The sequence below is a fragment of the Gekko japonicus genome, unplaced genomic scaffold (genome assembly GCF_001447785.1).
Source record: "Gekko japonicus isolate JY-2015 unplaced genomic scaffold, Gekko_japonicus_V1.1 scaffold144, whole genome shotgun sequence".
Taxonomy (NCBI): Eukaryota; Metazoa; Chordata; class Lepidosauria; order Squamata; family Gekkonidae; genus Gekko; species Gekko japonicus.
In genome coordinates this window covers 814,707-839,322 of record NW_015162478.1, presented here as the reverse complement: position 1 = coordinate 839,322, position 24,616 = coordinate 814,707, and the positions used below count along the sequence as shown (strand labels likewise).

The following is a 24,616-nucleotide window of genomic DNA, read 5'->3' as shown; positions in this document are numbered from 1 at the left end:
TCCTTTCTATCCCAAATAGTGGCTAGGCTAATTTGGGCTCCTAGTTAATACCTAATATCAATAGGCAGAATGTGCTGGGAGAAAAAAGAGAGAGGGGAATTATTTGAGGACACTTTGTTTGGGAGGTAGCAGCAGAAATCGCTAAGGTACAAGCAGATCTTGACCTGAAATGAAGTAGACTTGGGTGAGAAGGAGGCATCCAAGATGGTGCTTATGGTTCCTGTGAGTGGTCAACCAAGGGGCAAGGTGCCTATAGTGATCTTGGTGACAGGAGTAAGTAGGGAGGGTGTACTTAGAAATTAATACTGTTTGGGAAGTGGGGGACATGTAGAACTCTGTGTCATTTGCTTCTATCAAGAATCGGAGCCAGACTGGGGGGCCAGCTCCATGTTATATTTCCCATGGAGACGTCCCTGGATCGCCTCGAGAGATCCATTCTGGAGTTCCGTGCTTCCTAGGCATGCAGAGGCCAAATATGGATTGGGACTGTGACATACAGGGAGAAGGAGCTTCGAACTCTCTACCGCCCCACCACCATTTTTCTGAACCTGAAATGGTCCCGGGGAGCTACTGCCTTGCCGGGGGGTGGGGGGAATAACGTGTACTCATCAGTACATGTAGAGCCCCTAGTGAGGCAAATAGCAACTCCCTGGGGCTGTTTCAGAGTAGGAAAATTTATTTACTTTGTTTATACTTCGAACAGCCCACCCTAGATACCATGGTACGTTTCCTCTAAACCTGTGGTAGGTTTATTGATGTATTTATTTACTTCCTTTATACTTCACTTTTTCCCCCAGTGGGGACCAAAAGAAGCTTACAAAATTCTCCCCGTCTCCATTTTCTCCTCACAACAATCCTGTGAGGTAGGTGAGACCAACAGCATGTGACCGTGTGTTCCCGTGGCAGAGTGGGGATTCAGACCTGGGCCTCACAGATCCTAGTCCGGCACTCTGATCGCTCTGCCATCCTGGCACGCAGCCTGAGGGTGGGGAGGGTATAAGTTCCCTCTCAGCAGGACCCAGGGTCCTGATCGAAATTGGTCCTACACCCTTCTGGGAAGCACAAAACTCCAGAACATGCCTCTGGAATTGACCCGGAGTGGCCCCAGGGTCATTCTAAGTCCAGAAAGATTTGGTCGAGATCCACCTCTTGGAAGTATTTTAAAGGGGTAGAGAGCTTTTGTTGAATTTTGCATGCTGAGAGGGTGTGTGTTAGCACTGTTGCGGAAAACATGCTTTGTGTCTGCGTGGTTCAGTGTTTACTTCCTCCTGTTTTGTTATGCGAAAGGGAATTTGTTTTTACAGAAGTCACTTTTGTAGATATAGCCATTGACTCTTCAAAGTCATTTTTTTTCTCGTTTTAAAAGCAGGATTTTTCTTCCATTCCTCTCTGTAGAGTAATCAACACCCCCTTTCCTAACTTTTAGCCCTTGCAGTTGTTTCATGCTCATGCAACAACAGAGTGATACTCTAGCAGGAGGATAGGAAGGCTTGGGAGACATTGCTTGCCTCTGAGCATCTACAGAGTGAAATTCTGAAATGCTGCAGAAATTCCCTCTGTCTTTAGATTTCTCTTTGATACAAACAGAATTGATTTTACAGACTCCAAATTCCGGGGGAGGGGGGGGAACCCACCATGGATCATTGGATTTCAGAGACAACTTGGATAAAGAAGAATTAAGAGAATTTCTCTTAACAACTTACTCCACACTAAATGGGACAAAGACTGGAAGACAGTTTGGTCTGTTTACATGCATTGTTCCTTTCACATATGAAGCTGCCTTACACTGACTCAGAGCCTTGGCCCATCAAAGTATTGTCTACTCAGACTGGCAGTGACTCTCCAGGGTCCCAGGCAGAGGTCTTTCACATCACCTGGGAGCCTGGTCCTTTTTAAACTGGAGATGCCAGGGATTGAACCTGGGACCTTCTGCATGCCAAGCAGGTGCTCTGCCACTGAGCCACAGCCCCTCTGGCTTCCTTGTGGTGTTTTTGGCCATCTGAAGCCTGGCCCCTCAGGGATTGGGGGGGGGGGCTTTGAAGGGGCTGAGACGTGAGGGCAGGGAACCGAGGTGTTAAAAAGATGCAGTGCAAACTGTCTCCACCGCTGTGCATCAGGAGTTCTAATTCTTAAACGGATACCAGGAATCCCTTTGCTGAAGGACTGAAAAGCCCCGGGGCCTCCCCATTGTGCTAAGAACCCTTTGTTCTAGAATTACATTGTAATTTCCAATGGGAGACCACAGTGACATGATTTCATTACATGAATCGCATCAGCCGTAACCCTCTAATGCATTTATGGCATGTAACTGCATTGAGTTGCCTAGTGATGGACAGGGAAGGATGAGCCCAGTGACTGGAAAATTAAAGGTTTGTTTGGGTGGGGGTGGGGGTGGGGGAGCCAGACTTCAAAGGAGCCGGAAAAGCTCAGATGCTTCCACAAGCCAAGCTGTCTTTTTGCTGCAGGCACTCCTGAACCCTGCACAGCCTTTGTGAATAGGGTAACATGCTCTATGCTGGGCTGCCCCTTGAAGACAACCCAGAAACAGCAACAAGCTCAGAATGAGGCAGCCTGACTTCTGTTAGGGGCTAGGCTGACAGGAGCCCTGACCTAGATGGCCCAGGCTGGCCCGATCTTGTCAGATCTCAGACGCTAAGCAGGGCTGGGCCTGGCTGGGAGACCTCCAAGGAACACCAGGGTCGTGACACGGAGGCAGGCAACAGCAAACCACCTCTCTCCGTCTCTTGCCTTGGGGTCCCCGCATCATTTTATTTATTTATTTATTATTAATTTATATCCCGCCTTGCCGGGACCCGGCTCAAGGCGGCAGACAACATTAAAAGCAATAAACCAGTCAGTACACTAAAACACAACAAAATATACATAAACGACCACCTAACGTCATAAAATCTAAGAGGAACGGTGCAGGTGATGGCGGCATCAATATACAATCCCTTCAAGGGAGGCAGTATCCACTGGTGTTTTATATGGGCCATAGCATGTTCCGGTGGCACATTCATCAGTGGCGGCTCCTAATCGAAGGCCTGGTGGAAGAACTCCGTTTTACAGGCCCTGCGGAACTGTAAAAGGTCCCACAGGGTCCTGATGTTATCCCGGAGCTCATTCCACCAGTGTGCAGCCGCCACTGAAAAGGCATAAATCCACTCTCTTCTTCTTCTTCTTCTTCTTCTTCTTCTTCTTCTTCTTCTTCTTCTTCTTCTTCTTCTTCTTCTTCTTCTTAGCCCACCTGGCGTCTCTCGGGCCAGGGAGAGCCAGGCGACTCTGTGTCCCTGACCTCAGTGCTCTCTGGGGCACATGTGGTCTCTGGGGCACACTGTACATCGTCTGCCACTTGACAGCACTTGCCACCAACACCACACAGGAACCCATCTTGCCTGTTTTCAAAACAGCTATGTTGGCTGCTAGTTTGTTTCTGAATTCAATTTGAGATGCTGATTCTGACCTTTAAAGCTCTGAGTTGGCTAGGGCTTAACATACCTCAAAGACTGGCTTTCCCTATGCTTCCCTGCTCACCAATTATGGTGTTCTAGTTGCCTCCTTCTAGTTATTTCCTCCACTTCTGGTGGCTGATTGGCACCCAGCAGAGACTACTCCTTTTCTATAGGGGCTTCCTCTTGTGGAACAGGTTCTCCAAAGAAGTGAGGGGGCACAGTCCTTTAGAATCATAGAAATCACAGAGTTGGAAGGGGAGAGAGGGCTCTGAGTGCCACCTCTGGCACCCGTGCCATAGGTTTGCCACCACTGCTCTAGGCTGATCCTGCATTGGGCAGGGGGTTGGACTAGATCAGTGGTGGCGAACCTAAGGCATGCGTGCCATCGCCCCAGCCAGGCCCAGACCGTCATTAATGTGTCGAATTCTCTGCCAAATAATTTTAAGTAAATGAAAGCATTTGGGATTGCTTTCCTTACTTTGTTTGGATCATCTTAAGTTAATGTATGAGTTGTTTTTTCTAAAGCAAAACCTCAGTATTCAGGTTAAATTGCCGTGTTGGCACTTTGTGATAAATAAGTGGGTTTTGGGCACTCGGTCTCTAAAAGGTTCGCCATCACTGGCCTAGTGCATCCCTGACAAGTGTTTGTCCAGCCGCTGTTTAAAGACTGCCAGTGAGGGGGGAACTTTCTTTTTTAGGAAGTGCTCCTGCCTGGAGTCATCATAAGTTGTCTGCCACTTGATGGCACTTCAGACACACACACTAAGGCCATTTTATTTTTGACAGCTTTTAATGGGGTTTAAGCTGCAGGCATTTTCTTATGGAGGTGTGTTAATGGTTTTGTGTGTGTGTGTGTGTGTGTGTGTGTGTTTGTATGCTTTGAATCTTGGAATTATAAGCCACCTGGAGCCATAAGGGTAAGGTTGTGTATATTTATTTATTTGATTTTTATTCCACTCCTTTCCCTGCCAGGCAGGGTTCAGGGCAGCTTCCAGCAATTAAATACAATAAAATCAACACCACAGTTTAAAACCAAACCTTACAGTTAAGAATCACTCTATCGTGTCATATCGGATTGTGCCCCAACAAGCCTTCAGAGGTGGATAACTAAGGGGGCAACCAGTACAGCGAGATTCGCGGCCCGATAATTGGGAGCCCAGGTGATCTTTCTAGCTGCCACTGTCCTCAACCATACACCCCGTGGAATATCTCGGTCTTACAGGCCCTGTGGAATTGAGCCAAGTCCCACAGGGCTCAAGTTTCATTAGACAGAGAGTTCCATCAGGTTGGGGCCAGGGCTGAAAACACCCTGGCCCTGGTCGATAACAGTCAGACCATATGAGTATTGTAAGTAGTTGAATCTTACTAAAGCAAAGAAAGTCCAAGTTTGCTCAGTGCCTGGATTGGAGCCCTCTGGGCAATGTTAGGTAGGCTGCTTTGAGCTCTTCAATGACAGAAAAATTGAATATAATTTTTAAAAGTCTGCAACAAACATTTTTACTAGCTTTCCCATCCACTTAACACCTGTGTTAGTCATTTGGGTCAGAAGAGAAAAAAAGAACTTTGTGCTTTCCTTTTTTTTTTTGGTAAACAATTTAATAAGTCTTTATATTCACTGCTTACTTTAGATAGTGGAGTCTCCTCTAGATATTTTTTAATCTTCTCAAGATCAGCTCTGGTTCCTGTGCTTTCCAATTGGAGAAAGCTTGTTCAGCATGTTTACTCAGGGTAATTCTTACTTCATGCATTTACTGGATGGCTGTGTCATTATTACTATATTATTATATATATATAACCTAGCAGTTCGAAAGCAAGAAATTGCAAGTAGATAAATAGTACCACTTCGGTGGGAAGGTAACAGCGTTCCGTGCGCCTTGGTGTTTAGTCATGCTGGCCACATGACCACGGAAATGTCTTTGGACAGCGCTGGCTCTTCGGTTTTGAAACGGAGATGAGCACCGCAACCCTAGAGTCGGATTCGACTGGATTTCGAGCAAGGGAACCTTTACCTATACATATATATATATACATATATATACATATATATATGATAATAAAATATATAATATTTTTAAAAACATATGGAAAAGAAGATAGAATATCAAGATGAATAGCTGAGTCATGAGACTAGGCAGTAATGTCAAAAATAACGAACCACGTGCGTTGGTACGAAGGGAAGGCAGATAATAAATACATTTAATCAAGATCAGTGCTTGTTCATCGATTCTTGCGAACAAATTATGTGACTGACGTGACTGAGGGTAGCAGCTTCTGTGTATTCTTGCATTACTGTTGGCATCTGCGTAATTATCTATTTTTTTAAAAAAAGTTTCTTTTTTAAGTCATAGTCAGTAGCTGTTAAGAAACCTGATCCAAAATGTATGTTGTGGTATTCAGTAAACTAGTCACGTTCTTCAGATTTTTTGAAAACTCAAGACTCCCTTTCCCAAATTCACTTTCCCTCCTGGGCCACATAACGTGGCACCCTCTGCCGGGCTCATGGTCGAGTGGGCCCCCGGGATCCCTGGGGTGCAAAAGTCCCTCCGTGCACCACCTGCTGTGGCACACAAGGATCTGTAGACTAGGGCTCTCACACAGTAGAGGAGCCCAGGGGGTCTGCAGCATGCTGCTCACAAGAGGGAAGGAGCAGGCCCCCTTATTTCTAGGTTAAATGTGTCCGAAGGGGCGGGACTCGCTTCCACAGAGGTGGACACTAGCTTTGGATCCGTGTGGGCATACCTTCGAACAAAAGTGGGATGGGATTTCTTCTGTGGAGAGAACTCTGCTTTCCTTTGCCTTTTGTTCTTCCAACAAACACACAAATGGAACCCTGAGTGTCATTTCACCGGTGTTTTGAGAGATCCTGTCTGCTTTGGTGGTTAACCGACTTACAAAGTTATCTGATCATCACTTTTAAAAAAGAAAACCTTCAAGATTTCGCAACAGTTTCATAATTCTTGACAAGCTGCTCAGAGTGCAGGTGGGAGGAGCTCCATGATTGTCACATGGCCACGTTAATCAGCATTACGCAGATCTGAGCTACTGATGAAATTGGCTCCGGGGGGGGGGAGAAAACAGTATATGTATTATTTGTTTATCTAAAATATTTATGCCCTGCCTTTCTGGGGAAGAACAGAATCGACCCAAAATGTAGTGAAAGTATTTGCACAGCAGGCTCACTCCTAAAATACTTATGTTTGTACATAATAGGGCTGCCAGCTTACCCAAGATAGTGAGAGGTCTCCCACAACTGCCTCCTGGCCCTCGCCACTGCTTGAATGAGTGGCAGGAGGGAAATGGGGGAAGTGAGGCAGAATGATGTTTCATCTGGAAACGACATTGCAACATAGATCGACGCTTCCCCTCCCCGTGCTACACTCCCAAAGCTCCTAGGGGTTGTGCACAGGCCTGTCAACTCTAGTAAATACCCTGAGATGGCTTTAAGATGAGACGTCTGCCTCATAATTCTGAGAACCAGATGCTGAGAAAAAGCCTTTTGGGAACACCACCGTGTCCATATCCTGCCTGTCACTGCCCAGAAACATCTGGGTGCCTGTTCTGGGACAAAGAATGCTGGACAAGATAGACCTTGGTCTTATCCTGCAAGCAGTTGCATTATTAGAGCAGTAGTCATCTATCAGTCTGATATAGATGAATAAGCATTCTCCTCCAGAATGCATTAGAAGAACTCAGTCCTCCAAACAAGAACCATGCTATAAGAACATAAGAGATGCCAATGTTGGAACAGGCCAAAAGCCCATCCAGTCCAACACTCTGTATCACACAGTGGCCAGAAACACCAGTGCCATCAGGAGGTCCAGCAGTGGGGCCAGGACATTAGAAGCCATCCCACTGTTGACCCCCCCCCCCCAAGCACCAAGATGACAGAGCATCACTTGCCCCAGAGTCCCTATCTATACCTTGTGGCTAATAGCCACTGATGGACCTCTGCTCCATATGCTTATCTAATTCCCTTTTGAAGCCGTCCATGCTATCTCTGTTATCTTGTCATATTTTTCTTCTTCTACCTTCCATGGATGTTTTTTTCTTGCCCAGGGAGCTGGAAGAAGCAGCAGATAGATAGAATGCACTGTCTGAATAGATCCTGGAAAAGGAAATTGCCCAGGGAATGAGTGCAGGGTGAGGAGGCTGATGTATGAAAGACTCCTTTCATTGAGATCCTTTTCCTCCATCCCTGAACAGAATGCTCACCTTACCCAGAACCCCCAAGTATTGTGTGTGGGGGGGTACGCTTTACAGGGTCCAGCTGCAAGCCCATTAACATAATACATGATATTTCAAAAGTAAATTATGTTTTTCTTGTATGACTCATGACAGTGCATTTCTGTGTTGGGATTGTGGTGGATAATAACTTTGTTCTGGGGCCTAGAGAAATTATGGCAGTCTTGTCGGGGGTGGGTGGGCTCGTAGAAAATATTTTGCTTTGTTCCCATTTAATATCCTTTTCTTTGTCCTGATTCAGGCAACTAGCAATGCATAAACTTCTTTTTCCCTGTTCTTTTCAGGCAATTGCTCCTTTGCTGGAAAATAACCATCCACCTCCAGATTTATGTGAATTTTTTTGCAAGGTATTTCTGAATGTTCTTTTTAAAAAATCAAGAATATGGTTATTTCCTTTATTCAGGTCATATCTACTCTCTAGACTTAAACTGGTTCACGGTATAATCATAAGCAGAGTTGTACCCTTCTAAATCCTTTGAAGTCAGTGGGTTTAGAAGGGTGTAACTCTGTTTTGAGTTATACTCATATCTGCCAATTTTCTGGGAACCCTGAATATTGTATTTTCTGTGAGAAGGTCGCAAGGTATTTCCAACTAAGACATCTAAGTTCTTTGCCAGACCATAATTCCAAGGGCTGTTTAGAAGAAGCCATTATAGTAAAAGAACTAAGCCTCACAAAATCATTCACGCTATGCTAGTTTATTTACACATACACATTTCAAAAGCAGCATAAATTGTAATGCACTTTTCATTAAATCATGAACTTGTTAAATCACAAAACCCACCCATATAACCGCCTGCTGTATGTATTAATTTCACAGTTTAACAATCTCGTAATAGTTTTATTGAAGATTTTACTAGCACCAGGGCTTTTTTTCTGGGGGAACGGCGTTCCGGAACCTCTTCAAAATTCTTTTTAGAATGTTTAAAAGTTCGTTAGTTTTCGGTATACAGATTGAAAACTTCATTTCCCTCTTGAGAGTTCTGGCACCTTTTTTTTTTTTTTTTTAAACCCTGACTAGCACATGAAAATGTTACCCTTTTTAATGCTTTTGAAATGTGCATTTGTAAATAAATTCTGGTGGGTAGCCATGTTGGCCTGAAGCAGCAGAAAAGAGTTTTGAATCCAGTGGCACCTTTAAGGCGAACAAAGTTGAATTCTGGTTATAAACTTTCATGTGCATGTGCACACAAAAGCTGAGAGCCAGTTTGGTGTAGTGGTTAAGTGAGTGGACTCTAATCTGGGAGAACCGGGTTTGATTCCCCACTCCTCCACTTGCACCTGGCTGGATGACCTTGGGCAAGCCGTAGTTCTGATAAGAGCTGTCCTTGAAAAAGAGCAGTTTCTGCTAAGAGCTCTCTCAGCCCCACCTACCTCACAGGGTGTCTGTTGGGGGGGAGAGGAAGGGAAAGGAGTTTGTAAGCCGCTCTGAGACACCTTTGGGTAGTGAAGGGCGGGGTATAAATCCAATCTCTTCTTCTTCTTCTATACCCAGAATTAAACTTTGTTGGTCTTCAGGGTGCCACTGGACTCAAACTTTGTTCTGTAAGTAAACTGTTATTGTAGTATTGAATGACGCTCTGAGATTTGGGGGGGCATACATTTCTTTAGTTAGGTTGCTGTCGTTTGAAGAAGTCTGTTGCACTTCAGAGCAAGTTTCTGGGATCTCAGATTTGTGTCAGTTACAGAATGCTCTATGATTAATGGACTACAGAATGTGAAACTCAAAATTTGTGCTGTGCAAATGTTTATATTGGGTTGTGTTCCTCTTTGCTAAACGGCCTTCCATGATCCTTCTGAATTTTCTCCAACCCATATACTTTGGATTGCCTTGTTTTCTGACAACCCAGCACTGAAAATACACAAAGGTGGCTCGGTATCCTTCAGAGTCAGGGTGCTATCGTAGTTAGCCTATCAGGTTAGACTGTGGAGACTCAGCTTCAAGTTCCCACGCAGCCATGAAGCTTCCTAAGTGATTGTGGGCTAGTTATTCTCCCGGCCTCTCCATGTCCCAGTGCAGTACATTTTCATTCTGCCCTTCTTCCAAGGAACTCGTGTACGTAGTTCTCTCCTCTTGCATTTGACCAACATCTAGGGTTGCCTGGGGATTTAAAGAACTTATCACTTTAAATCCCCATGACCTCTGCTAGGAAGGTCCTACCCACTTTCTAAAAGCACTTAGTGGGCCAGGAAAGGTGTCAGCAGGCACCATGATGCTTGGGTTGCCAACTTCCAGATGGTGACTGGAGATCTCCTGGGATTACAACTGCTCTCCAGATGGCAAAGATCAGTTCCCCTGAAGAAAATGGCTGCTTTGGAGGGTGGACTCTGTGGCGTTATACCTCAGCGAAGCACTCCACTCCCCAATTTCCCTTCCCAAGCTTCATCCCCAAATCTCCAGGAATTTCCTAACCCCAGGTTGGTGAGCCCCTGAGGTAGGTTAGGTCATGGCAGAGCAGGGATCTGACCTCTGGTTTCCCAGATCCTACTATATACTTGCATGTAACTCGATGGAGGAAAGGCAAAAAAAAATTGGGGAGAATAGTGACCTCAGAGCATCTCTTTTGGTTTGCAGAGCCAATTAGATAGTGTAATGTTAGAAACAGACTCTTTACAGGCAAGGGGTCTACCCAAAACTGAGCATTTTTTAATCCTATTGGTTCCAACAGGAAAAGTTTGTACATGGTTCTTCATTTTGCCATTGAAATCAGTATGACTTCCCTGGGTTGCATCCTGCCCAGTGTATTTGGGGAGTTCCAGAAAGAATAGCCTTTGTGCTGGGCTTTGAAGAAAGATACTGGCAATGTAGCTCACTCTCACTGTCTTTTGTCTTTCTGCAGCATTGCAGAGAACGCCCTCGGTCCATGGTGGTCATAGAAGTCTTCACTCCAGTTGTGCAGAGAATCCTCAAACACAACATGGTGAGTCCAGACGTTACGCGTCACATGTCAGACAGAGAGAGCTCTTTGGCATCACTCCGTTCCTAAATCGTTTCTCTTCGTCCACCCAACGTATTGTAGGGTGAGAAGCATCCAAGGCCCTGTCCCCCGAGTACCTCCGGAGGTTAGGTGTGTGGCAGCCAGGGCAAGGGCCCTTCCAATGGCACCGCCTTCTCTTTAGAACGCCTTCTGTGGTAATTGTTCTCTTGGCACCTGTGATGTTATTGTTTAGAAACACACATTCACTGGTTGTTTTCCAGGGCATTCACTTAGGAAGATCAAGGCCTACTTGAGTTTTTTTCCAATTCATGTATTAAAATATCAGTACTTCCCTTTTCCTCTTGGCTGTAGGCAGCTGGCTATTGCTGTTGAATCTCTTCCCTTGGCATGTTCAGTGTTGTTAATTTAATATGATTGTTGGATCAACGTTATAAATTGTTCCATCTTGTTTGGTAAAAGGTGCCTTGTGTGCTTATCATGGAGAGGCTGGATTTTTTTCTTTTACCAAAAAAGCTTTATAAATAAATGGAAGAGGCCCCTAGACCTTTGCCCCACCCACCCTTCCCTCTCTATCCTACTTCACTCTCTCTTCTTCCCTACCTGTCTGGTTTTCTCCCCAGTGTCTCATCATCTACATCATAGTGGAGTTAGGTAGGAATGGAGCAACCCCCTCACCCCCCCCCCCACTCACAGATCCCTTTCTTTTGCCTCTTCTTCTCCTGCCCCCTTTACTCTGGCCTGGTTATACTGTTCTGTTTTCTTCTTCCCAGCCCACCACCAGATCTCAGCATTCTGCCTCTTAGTCATGACTGTTCTGAGCGTGACACAGAGCAAATGTTCAGTACTGACTGTTATAGATTTAGCTCCACGCATCCCTCTGTCTTAGTTGTACATTTGTTTACGGGCCTCATTAAGAAGCTTAGCTAATTAATATATCTTATAATATAACAACAACAACAACGATATTAGTTGTTATTATTACTGTTATTATTATTATTGTTGTTGTTGTTGTTGTTGTTATTCCTGTTCTGTAAACAAAATGTTGTTCTTGGAACATGGATGGTTACCTTAAAATAAAATTAAACAGCAGCCACACCAAAAATAGCCATCTCTTTCGCAAGATCTGGAATGAAACGAAACGGCACACTGCATTGCTTGTTTTGGGTTGTAGCTAAAGATAATTGGGCATGTTTTATGTACTTAACTTTTACAGATGGGGGGGGGAATCAACATGTCTGCTCCGCAGTACACACATGAAGCATCTGAAGCACCAAATATAAAAATTAAATTGGAGTGGTTTGGAGTACGTGACTGGCCCCCAGGGAATAGTTGACTAAATAGACTCTTGAATGTGCTAAAAAGAAATGCCTCAGATATCTGCACCGGAGCCCCTCTCTTGCTGTTCATTTTCCTCCGTTATGCCCACAATTTATTATTTAGACAGTATTGTCAATGTACGTGACACTTGAAAAACAAAAAGGGCCCTAAGTGTTTAAAATCTAAATTATGACAGAGCAGGAAAACAAAGCAAGCAATCTTTTAAAAACTTGAACATAAGCAAACAAAAGTGTTTGATTGTGGGGGCTGTCTTTCTCCAAGTCAGACCAGGGGTCCATCGAACTCAGTGTCCCATATTCTGGATGGCAATGACTTTCCAGAGTCTCAAGCAGAGGAAGGTTTTTCCTGACACTGGCCCTTAGGGCCAAAATACACAACATGTGTGACACATACTAGATCATGGGTGCCCAACTGACATAGTCACACATATGACATTGCAAGAAACTCACCTTCAGAGTGCTCTGTTGCTCCATTTGGTTACATTATCCAAATGCTCCTAAGGCTGAGATGAATGGAGTAATGGGACACTTTGAAGGTGGTACTTCCATGTGTCATACAACTCAGGAGGGGCATACCAAGTGAGAACTTTGATGCCTCCCAAGGCTCCGAGCTGGCCGAAGTTCATGCCAAATTTTGGCTCATGAGCCATTTCATGCCTGTCCCTGATAGTTTGCTGCAATCCTTACAACAATCCTGCTAGGTAGCCCAGTATTGTCATCACCCTATTGCAAGAGAGAGGGGCTGAGAGTCTGCCAAGGTCCACTTATTGGGGTCATCCCAAAGGCGAGATTCAAATCAGGGACTTCCTGATCCGTAGCTCCGGCTCTAAGCCACTGTTTATGCATCACCTCTTAGTGATCTTGGTTTACAAGCAGCTTTGTAAAGAAATGTTTCTAAGGTTATTTTGCAGCTAACTGAGGAACAGCTGGGCTCATGCTCAGGATTGCAGACTGTTCACATTTTCACACGTGGCTGCAAGAATCTCAAATGCTTAAGAGTCTGGTGTGAAGTCTGATTCCTTTCATTCATTTAAAAGAATGGAATATGCACCACCACACCCACAAAAAAAGCTGGGAGGGTTCGAGGGAGAACAGCAGTTTGAATATCCCAGTTAGTTAACCATGATTTGGTTTTGGAAAGTCCAATTGGAAACAGTGTAAAATTTAGATTATACTTGGGAAGGAAGGATTTTTCTTCCGTTACAACTTCTGAGATTGTTCTTTAGTTACAGATTTGAATCAAACAGTGAGGCTGGCTATCCAATGAGAAGCCATGTTATTTGTTTGCGGCAGCCGTAGGTTGGATATGATGATTCGCTTTCCAGTAAAGAAAGAGTCTTCCTCCCACAGAGGAAGCCGTTTGTGTCAGAAGGAGGATCCTTCCATAGGAGGGAGACTTCTTAGCTAGTAGAAGAGGAGTCATTCAGTCCATTGCAGTTTTGCTTGCAGGCTCAGAATGGCCCCAGCTGTAACAGCCTGTGAACAGAGCTTGCTGTTTTAGCTGTGATGGGATTGGATGGCTGCCATGCGTGATGTCATAGAAACATTTGTTATTCTAGTGGTGGTGTAAGTGGAGGCATAAATCAGTCAAAACATCGAGATTCCTTTTCTGATCTCATATGCTTCTGTTTGCAGTTGAACCAAGAGGTGCTCAAACAGGCATTGTGAGACAACGGATGGAGGAATTTCGTATAAAAAAAGAAGAAGCAAAGTGTCTTGCCAGCAGATTCTGTAGAATTGCATTGCAGCAGTCAGGGTGCCTCTCTCATGGGGCTCATATTTGTATGGTCCTTTGCCCAATGTCCTAAAATACCTGGAAAAGCTGGTAAAAACAGTCTGTAAATAACCTTTTAAAACATCAGCCTTTAGGTCCCCAATGCCTGCGAAGTGGTGATTTGGTGTGAATGATACGATGTTTAAGCTATAATTGTAGTCCATCAAACCCAGAGACTTACTTTCAAGGGGAACAGGAAACTAGTTTTTAAAGCGAACCATTTTAATTATTTAATTGAACCCTTTAACTCTAAGGATGTTCTCACTTCTGTGCTTCCTGGTCCATATTCCAACCTGGTGCAGTCCCAAAGGGCTGTGCTCAGATGCTATCAGAACTTAATTAACAGAAGCAGTTTCAAGAAAGGTGGAAGGTGTATGCACTAAAAGGGTTGGGGTTGGGGTCAGGGTCAGGCTCAAGATGAAGGGACTATATACACATTCAAAGAGAGCCTCCTGGGACCTTTCCGTTCCGGAATATTAATTTGTTGATTTGCAAGACGCGTATATCACAAAGCAGCGGGGAGTTTTAAAATAATAGCCTACCCTTTTTTAAGAAACTGAGTATCAATGCATATTTTAAAAAATCGAAATGTCATTTGTGGAGATTGGGTTGTAAACACTGACATAATATACAGGTATTTATTTCTGTAGGGCATCAGTATCCTTTTATTGATGTAGCTTTTCTGTTTAAAAGAAGATTTAATATCTAAAGGATCCCAGATCTTCCTTTGGTTTAGATCTTGGAGAGCAGCTGCCAATTAGAACAGACCATAAGAACACAAGAAGAGCCCATCTAGTCCAGCATCCTGTCTCACACAGCAGCCAAGCAGTTCCTCTGGAGTTCCAGCACAGAGGCTAAAGGCCTTCCACTGCCGTTGACTCCTGGCACTGGGATTCAGAGGCTGACTGCCTCCGAACATGGAGGTTCTCTTCAGTCACCATGGCTAGGCAGCCACAGATAGGCCTATCCTCCATGAATCTGTCAAATCCCCCTTGGAAGGTGTCTTATGCCTGTGGCCATCATTACATCCTCTGGCAGCCAATTCCACATTTTAATCACTCGCTGTGTAAAGTAACATTTCCTTTTGTTTGTCCTGAATCTACTGCCCATCAGCTTCACCGGATGCCCTCGAATTTTAGTATTTTGGGAGAAAAGGTTCTCTTTGATGACTCTTACCATTGCAGAAGGGCGGAGGGATAACAAGGTGACCTACGCTTCCACATTGTTCAAATATGTCAGGCACATTTTTTTTTCATAGTTTGAAGGCTTTGCTGACTTTGTCCGAGACGTTAATCATCCTTTCTTCTTTATCGAGCAGGATTTTGGGAAGTGCCCTCGGTTGAGGCTCTTTACTCAGGAGTACATTCTGGCCTTGAACGAACTCAACGCTGGCATGGAAGTGGTGAAGAAATTTATTCATAGGTCAGTGCTTGCTGAGTTACAATCTCTCTCTCTCTCTCTCTCTCTCTCTCTCTCTCTCTCTCTCTCTCTCACACACACACACACACACACACATGCACACACGCACACACGCACACACACACACAGAGTGCAATCTAAGCAAAACTACATCCTTCTAAACCCATTGACTTCAATGGATTGGAAGGGTATAACTTCTGCTTAGAATGCCGCTGTTAGCATGTTAATCCTTTAACACTCTCCCCAGTTGGCTTCATCTCAGCCACTCTCTCCTCACTGGTCCCAAATATCGTCAACGGGTGAAAGTAACTTGCATGGCTATCCCAAAGAGAGAGAACACCCTTCTAAGCCTATCACCTGCAAAGGAACTAGGAGGGTATAACTCTACTTAGGAACACACTGATAAATTTCTTACTGGTCTTTCATGACAGGGCTCAGAGCAGAAGATGGGGGGGGGGGTACTACTTTGGCTTCTTTCTCACCAGTACTCCATACCAGTTTACTTTCATCCCCGATTGCTGAATCTTAATTTCAAGATGCATGAAATTTATGTACATAGCCTTCTCAACACCCTCTAGTTACATGCTGCACTTGGAATCCCTAGATCCTGGGGGGAGGGGGCAGGTTTTGCAATGATATTTGCCCTGTTTGCACTCCTAGACAGTTACCGTTTTGTTTCTGTTCCAGCATGCACGGTCCTACCGGGCAGTGCCCCCATCCCAGGGTCCTACCAAACCTCGTTGCAGTCTGCTTAGCGGCCATTTATTCTTGCTATGAAGAATTCATCAACAGGTCAGTTCTCTGGACGTCCCATTCCCAACCCACCTTCACAATGCATGCTTGTGGTTGATTCATGCTTGTGGTTGATTCCACATGGATGCTTGTGGTTGATTCATGCCTTATTGTGCTGGGGTTTTGGACACCCAAGAACAAAATATATATGGCGGTGCCTCAGGTATGAGAGGAGACTGCACATTTAAATGGCTCTGGCTTTCCCTGTAAAATACACTGGTGATCTGTAAAGAATTGGGACTCTGCTTCCCTGGATTGTGGGGAAAACATCACCTTTAACATGTGTGACATTCACATGCATATATGTTCGTCTTTTGATAGATGAACTTTATGATGGTTTACTGAAGGGATGAACAACTGGAAGGCCCTAGGCCAAATATGCATGCATGCATGGTATCCTTTCCTCATCCCCTGCCATTGCCAGTCCAGAAGCAGGAGTGTGAGTAGGGACATGAGCAAGCTGTTGGGTGAAGATGTCCTGGTCCGCCATCTTCTGCCCCTTCTTCAAATGGGCTCTTCAGCAAAAACAGTTCCTGGTTCCTGATCTGTAGCCAGCTGCATACCAGAATACATATTGCATTGCAGTGAGTGCGTCATCGGAAAGGAGAGCCGCATTCCTCCCTGTTACAGTGGAGTTTGCAAACTTTCAAGAGAGAGGTCTTGTGGTGGAAATTCTTTCTGGAGATGTTTGTTTTTCTTCTGGTATAAATAGGATCAAGCAATTGTAACAGACGCAAAAACAAAACAATACAAGAATTCCACCTCAGCCACTGCAACACAGTTCAGCTTCACAATCTGGCCTCCTTTCCTGCTCTGTTCTGTTATGTCTGGCTGTTATACTTATTTACGCTCTCCTTTTCTTAAAAAAACAACAAACTTCAGCCGGGACAACTCGCCGAGCCTGAAGGAAATTCGGAACGGCTGCCAGCAGCCGTGTGACCGCAAGCCCAACTTGCCCCTCCGTCTCCTCCACACAAGCCCCGACCTGGTGTCCCAAGAGGCCACCTTGACCGAGTCTCGTCTGAAGTCCGTCATTGTCACATCCAATGAGGTCCACGTGGAAGTCGAGCGCAACAACACGGCCAACCAGAAGATGACGGCCAATGTCGGCAATGACAGCGAGCCCAACCTGATCGACTGCTTGATGGTCAGCCCCACCTGCAGCACCATGAGCATCGAGCTCAGCCCGCAGGCGGATCGTGTCCTTGGTTGCTACGTGGAGATACTCAAGATGCTGTGAGTATTGCTATTTCTGTGCCTCTGCCTAAGAAAGGCAGCGGGGGTGGGGGATGGATTTCCGTCTGGTTTCTCTTCTCCCCAACATCTGCGGGAATCCAGCAAAGATGTGCAAATAGCAGAGCAATAAATCTCATGCTGGCAATCGTGTCTAACGTCTGCAACAGGCATCTGGTCCTGCCGGTGGAACTCCAAAAATAGCATGAGGCTGATGAAAAGGGCCAGCTTTTGTTTGCCTTCTGACCCTCGAGCATATTTGGCAAGGCCAGGGTGTCCACTGCCTGTGGCTCTGGGTTGCTCCTACACCTGCCAGTCATTCTTCTGCGGTGATTCTCTGGCGTGTGGGGTTTTCAGCCTGTGCCGGCTGCTGGAGGACCTGCACAAAAAGAAAATGCAGTGCCTCCCCCCTGAAGTGTGATAACGGTGATATGTGCTTCTGTTTTGGTGTGTGTGGCAGGAATGTCTCCAGGAGCAATCCTAAGCAAGCCTGTTCATGCCCATTTTATTCAGTGGGACTTATTCCCTGGAAACCGTTCTTAGGATTGCAATGTGTATCTGCATGAGTGAGTGAGAGTGACATAAGATAATTCAGTTTCGGGCCTTTCAGCTCCCTGTGCTGACCCTGAATTGATTTTCGTAATGAGATAATGTGGCAGTCAGGGATGGGGATTGTGGAATCAGCATGTGTCAAAGAGTCCTTATGGACTGTATGGTGTATCTCCCATAGAAGTGATGTTATTCTTTTCTGGATATCATTGCTAGAGGTAAAATGTACCTTGACTGTAACTATGAATGCGTCAAATGAGCTCATATCTCATAGCATCATCACTTTCTAGGTTCCTATTCAGGGTTGAGTGGGAATCTCTGTTGTGGCTGGCTTTGTCATAAGAACATAAGAGATGCCAATGTTGGATCAGGCCAAAGGCCCCTCCAGTCCAACACTGTATCACACAGTGGCCAGAAATACCAGTGCCATCAGGAGGTCCACCAGTGGGGCCAGGACATTAGAAGCCCTCCCACTGTTGACCCCCCCCCCAAGCACCAAGAAGACAGAGCATCCCTTGCCCCAGAGTCCCTATCTATACTTTGTGGCTAATAGCCACTGATGGACCTCTGCTCCATATGCTTATCTAATTCCCTTTTGAAGCCGTCCATGCTTGTAGCCACTGCCACTTCCTGTGGCAGTGAATTCCAAGTGTTAATCACTGTTTGGGTGAAGAAGTACTTCCTTTTATCCGTTCTAACCCGACCGCTCAGCAATTTCATGGAGTGCCCACGAGTTCTTGTATTGTGAGAGAGGGAGAAAAGTACCTCTTTCTCTACCTGCTCTTTCCCATGCATAATCTTATAAACCTCAATCATGTCACCCCTCAGTCCTTGTTTCTCCAAGCTAAAGAGCCCTAAGCGCCTTAACCTTTCCTCATAGGGAAAGTGTTCCAACCCTTTTATCATTCGAGTTGCCTTTTTCTGCACTTTTTCCAAAGCTATAATATCCTATAATATCCAGAATTGCACACAGTATTCCAAATGAGGTCTCACCATTGATTTATATAGGGGCATTATGATATTGGCTGATCTTTTTTCAATACCCTTCCTAATAATCCCCAGCATAGCATTGGCCTTCTTTATTGCAGTCACACACTGTCTCGACATTTTCAGTGAGTTATCTACTACAACTCCAAGATCTCTCTCTTGATCAGTCTCTGCCAGTTCAGACCCCATCAACGTGTATTTATATTTAGGATTTTTGGCTCCAATGTGCATCACCTTGCACTTGGCCACATTGAACGCCATTTGCCATGTTGACGCCCACTTGCCCATCTTTGACAGATCCCTTTGGAGTGCCTCACAATCCTCACTGGTTTTCACCACCCTGAACAACTTCGTATCATCCACAAATTTAGCCACTTCACTGCTTACTCCCAACTCCAAATCATTAATGAACAAGTTAAAAAGCAGTGGACCAAGTACTGATCCCTACGGTACCTCACTGCTTACCCACCTCCACTGAGAGAACTGCCCATTTATACTCACTCTCTGTTTTCTATTAATTAGCCACTAGCTCACTATACCTTGCCAGCATACAAGGTTGTTTGGAAGTGCCTCATTTCATCGTACTTAGAAGTAATCTGTCCACTTGGCCTCATGCAGCCAATTTCACACTTTGCCTGCACACAGAGGGTCAAGGGAACCAGACCTTGGGTCTTGCTTTTTCATTTGGTGGTGGAAAATCCCATCAAAGCCAACTTATGGTGACCCTGTAGGGTTTTCAGAAAAAGAGAGGAACAAAGGTGGGTTGCCGTCGCCTGACTCTGCATAGCAACTCTGGACTTCCTTGGTGGTCTCCCATCCAAGTTCTAATCAGGGCCAGCTCTCCTCCGCATTTGAGATCTGATGACAGTTTTTCATTTGGTGGACCATGAATGTCCATGGAAATGCTGTAGCCTTCCCCTCCCCTTTATTTCCCAGTGCTTTTACTAAAGTCATTCCGAAGTGGAAGTATGGTTGCTAACTTTAAGGACCGCCTTCTCTTGTATGAACCTACCTGTTCACTCTGGTCATCTTCAGAGACTTTGCTTCAGTTGCCCCTGCCGTCCGAGGCTAGATGGGTGGCAACCCAAGAAAGGGCTTTGTCGGTTGTGGCACCAAAACTTTGGAAGTCCCTCCCCAGGGCGATTTGTCTCTCTCCCTCTATTGGTGTCTTCCAGCAGTGGGTGAAGACGTTTTTGTTTCGTTTGGCATACCTCCAGTAGCAGTTATTGGTCCTCCTTTTTGGTTCTGGTGTTGTTTGCTTATGTGTTTTTATTATTTTATACTTTCAAATGTTCTCTTTACTTCTTCAAGTATTTTAGTGTTTGGAAGCCCTGATTGGATGAATAGGGACATAAAAATGTTTTAAATAAATAATAAATAAACTTTATTTTACTGGCCTGTGTTTCTGAGCCTTTAGCCACAGCCTGGCATGCAGAACTTGAGCTTCAGTGCCTTGACTTCACCTGTCCTTTCTCGATCTGAGTTTGAATGGAGAAACTCAAGACAATTTACCTTGCAAAGAACAGAGTAAATTTCACATGGGGGTGGGGGTTCAGAGATCCTTTAGATTATGCTTCCAAGACAGAAGTCAAAAGGTGTGTCTTGCACTTATGGAAAAGTTTATATCATTACAATTAATAATAATTAAGTGCTGTCAAGTCGCAACTGACAGAGGTGGTTTGCCATTGGCTTCCTCTGCATAGCAACCCTGGTCTTCCTTGGTGGTCCCTCATCCCAGTGCTAACCATGGCTGACCCTGCTTAGCCTCCCCATTCTGACAAATTCAGACTAGTCAGGGCTAGTGTTCCCTCTAAGCTGAGTTAGTGTGAGCTAGCTCACAGTTTTTTAGCCTCCGGCTCACACATTTTTGTCTTCGCTCAGGAAGGATGGCTCCGGAGCAAACTGATTTATGCAGTAGCCAAATGGCTCGCTCACAACTTTAATGCCAGTGGCTCACAAAGTAGAATTTTTGCTCACAAGACTTCAGAGCTTAGAGGGAACATTGGTCAGGGCTACAGGATAACTATTCCTTGATGTTGCCAGCTTAATATCCCATAGGGAATTTTACTGTCTGCCCTGCACGTATTTTCATAGAATTATAGAGTTGGAAGGGACCTCCAGGGTCATCTAGTCCAACCCCCTGCACAATGCAGGAAATTCACAAATACCTCCCCCTCCACACTCCCGGTGACCCCCTGTTCCATGCCCAGAAGATACAAAAACCCTCCAGGATCCCTGGCCAAACTGGCCTGGAGAAAAATTGCTTCCTGATCCCAAAGTGGCAGTCAGAATTTCCCTGGGCATGTAAGAAAGGGTCACAAGAACTAAGCACTGATGCAACCCTTCCTGCCCTCCCTCTCATGATCTGCCTAAGTTCACAGAATCAGCATTGCTGTCAGAAGGCCATCTCACCTCTTTTTAAAAACCTCCAAAGAGGTTTTGTTTTTACTGTGGGTGCTGAATAAGACCAGTGATAGGGGGATGCATTCCCTACCTTCAGGTTAGCACAGTTCTTGATAAGAGTTGTTATTTTTATCTCCACTGACCATGGAGATCTTTGTTGCACACTGCTGCACATCTCTGCTTTCAGAGTGAATGGTGGTCCGATGTTTGTTGGAAGCTCATGGGATGGCCATGAGCTAGTCACACGCTCTCTCTCTAAGACTAAAGTAATGTACCTCAAAGAGTTGTTTTGGTGAGGATAAAAAGGAAGAAGGGAAAATGTTGTTTTGTGTCCCCACTGGAGAGAAAAGGGGACAGTTAATATCAACCTTGTGATTTCAATGTACTGTTCACAGGGGTCAATAATATCAGCCACTTTTAAACAGAGGTTGGAAAATTTTGTGTTCTGTTCTTTATAACTGGAGAAAAGAAATTCAGTCTATTACATTCCTCAGCAAATTAGTGGGCAGCAAAGATCAGATAATGAAGCATAGAGGAGAATGTAGAGCCTCCATCGCAAAATGAGAGAAGTGAGATATAACCCAACTTTTAAGATAACAGTTCCTGCAGAAGATGGTGTAAATGGAAATAAATGGCTGTGATGAATTAACGAAGATGAATTAATGAAGTAAAGAAGCGTGTTTATATTTCTAGAGGGTTTCTGCAAGTTTTACACATTGGCGGGGTGCTTTTTCTGCAGACGAAAGGAAGCATCACATTAAATCGGGGCTTTTCCTGTCTGCTGTGGCTTGAAAACATCCCTCCCCCCCACACACAAACACACGAAAACCCTGGGATCAAAAACAATATATGGACAAACCTTTTTTTCATACCCTTGATTAAAATATGGCGGTAACAAAAGGGTAGGTAGATAGAAAAATTTTGGAGGCTGCATTCAGGTCCCAGCTGCGTCTCCAGGTTCCATATCATGACAAAACCCCTTCTAACTGGAAGAGGGGATTTCATCCCACAGTATATAGAAGGAGTGTCTCTGTATTTAAATGCGTAATTTTTTCCTGTTTCTCCAAAAATGTATTGCGTTATCAGAGGTAGTCTGGGAAGCGTGAAATGGCTCAGTCTCAACCCAGGTTTACTGGTCCCTGCGGCACTGTGAGCCGGCATTGCAAGTGCTACTCAGCTTGGAGCTGGTCACCAATGGTGACGCTCACCTGTTGCTCCTGGAGGTGGCATGGGGGGAGGCAACTGGTGAACAGACGCTGGTCCTTGACACTGCTTGAAGGGCACAAGTCCAGCAACTCCCCCAGCACTAGTGGAGCTGCCACGGGGCCTCAGCTCTGCTTGTTCCTGGCCCCGGTAGCCCACCAAGAGCTTTCCCAGAAAGTGGAATGGCCAGTCTGCCATGTATGTTATTGTGCTGGGCTTGTGGCACTTGCTGTTGAGTCTGTGTGCAGATCAGTACGCTAGCTGCAAAATTCATAATGAGCAACTAACAGTGCGATCCTAAGCAGTATTTTACACCCTTCTAAGCCCATTTTCTTCCACGGAGTTCGAAGGGTGCAACTCTGCTTAGGACTGGAGAGAAGCAGACAGAAATTTAGGTGGAAAGGTTGCAGCTTGTCTAGTGTCACTTCTTTCTCTCCCCCCCCCTCCCCCACTTGGCCTTGCCTTCTCTGCATTCTCCGCTAGGTCAGCCCCATACTCTGAATACCCCCCAGTGCATTCTCTGATGTCATGTTTATCGAGGTTGCCCGTGGCTGCTAATATGTTTTGGGATTGTTTCGGCTGTACGTGACCTCCAAGGGCAGGCTTTTTTTCCGATCCAGCCGAAAGATGACACTGGGAAAGGGGGGAAAGGTCCTCTTGTGTCTGTGGGCCAAGGAGAGCACTGGCCTGGAGCGAAATACAGAATTTAGGCAGGGGCTTATTTAATTTTCTGCAGTAACCCAGTGTGGCAGGCTTGACGTCGTGCAGGGTTTGAGCGGCAAAGCAGGCTGGTGGGGGGCGTGCAGCAGCTCCAAGCCCCTTTGGCTGTTTTGCTGCCATGCCTGCCATGAGCAGTCTATCAATTCTGCGGGTAGAATTGCATGGCAAAAGGTGAACAGCTACTGTTAATTTTTTTTTTGCTCTCTTGGAAATTTTATGGAGATGACCCTGGTAAGCAGCCCTAATCAACTGTTTGTGTGGGGTGGGCACCAAATTTGGTTGGACAGCTTCTAGCTGTTGATTGATGCCTCCTGCGTAAATGGTAAGCTGTGTTTAGTGTTAGAGTGTTGAAACTCTTGCTGAAAGCCATATGTTTTTTCTCTGATGTGCTTTTAAATCACTTTTTACCAATGATTCGCAAGCTGTGTTCCTAAGAAGCTAGGGCTCTTCAGAAGTTTTCCTTGACAAATTATGGGCCTCAGTCAAACGCTAAAGATGCCAGCCGGATGGAGGGGGGAATGTTCTGCCCCTTTAATAGAGGTTTAATCGCGAGAAATGGCCACTGGAAGTTTTTCTTGGCATGAAGTTAAATAACATCACCTGATAATTGCTGCAAACTAGGGGTGTGCAAAACCCCCCAGTATTTTTTGGATTCTAGTACATTGAGGCCCCCCCCCCCCAAGGTATTTCCTGATATTCCCAAATTTCAATATAGGTATGGTATTTGGATTCGGTAAATATTCGGGATTGCCGAATTTTTCTGGTTCCATTATATCCTATGGGAACTATTATACACACACAGTATATAAATGGAGAATCACTCTGGGGGCACATGGTGCTCTGTGGGGCTGTTTTTTCAGGTAGAGGCACCAAATTTGCAGCATAGCTGCTGCTGCCTCTCCTCAAAAAACTCCCCAAATTTCAATTGGACCAGGGGGTCCAGTTCTATGGGCCCCAGAAGGAGGTGCCCCCATCCCTTTAAATGCCTTTTGCAAGCCATGGCTGAATTCTGAGGGCATTTAAAGGGCTCACAATCCTTCTTTAAGCCACAGCTTCACCTGGAAGGTGTTAAAAGGGATTGTGCGATCCTTTTAAATACCTTTTAACACCAGCTAAAGGGTTTCAGGATTTTTCAAGCTTGGTCATATCGGATAGCTGGATAAATACTCCAGCTGAAAAAATACCCCCCAAATACCGGTAAGGTATTTTTCGGGGGGGGGGGGGTCAGCTCGGATAAACCGAATGCACGGCCCTACTACAAAACAAACTGATACTAAAGGGACAACTAGAAGGACCAGCATAAAAGTTTGCAGCCCTATCAGTTGCAGGTTTCCCAATTACAGATCTCATACGCAATGTAGTTGGACTGGAGAGCCAGTTTGGTGTAGTGGTTAAGTGTGCGGACTCTAATCTGGGAGAACCGGGTTTGATTCCCCACTCCTTCACTTGCACCTGCTGATGTGACCTTGGGTCAGTCACAAGCTCTGGCACAGCTGTTCCTGAAAGAGCAGTTTGTGTCAGAGCTCTCTCAGCCCCACCCACCTCACAGGGTGTCTGTTGTGGGGA

The 24,616-nt window shown here is 45.3% G+C and overlaps 1 protein-coding gene across 1 annotated transcript in view; it reads left to right on the top strand.

Moving 5' to 3' along the window:
- CMIP (c-Maf inducing protein) overlaps positions 1 to 24,616 on the top strand; it is a 208,647-nt gene that overhangs the window by 157,627 nt on the left and 26,404 nt on the right. The window contains exons 6-10 of the mRNA XM_015405806.1: positions 7,979 to 8,041; positions 10,535 to 10,615; positions 15,063 to 15,166; positions 15,851 to 15,955; positions 16,838 to 17,191. Of these exons, the coding sequence (XP_015261292.1) occupies positions 7,979 to 8,041; positions 10,535 to 10,615; positions 15,063 to 15,166; positions 15,851 to 15,955; positions 16,838 to 17,191 (707 nt within the window). The remainder of the gene's footprint in view (positions 1 to 7,978; positions 8,042 to 10,534; positions 10,616 to 15,062; positions 15,167 to 15,850; positions 15,956 to 16,837; positions 17,192 to 24,616) is intronic.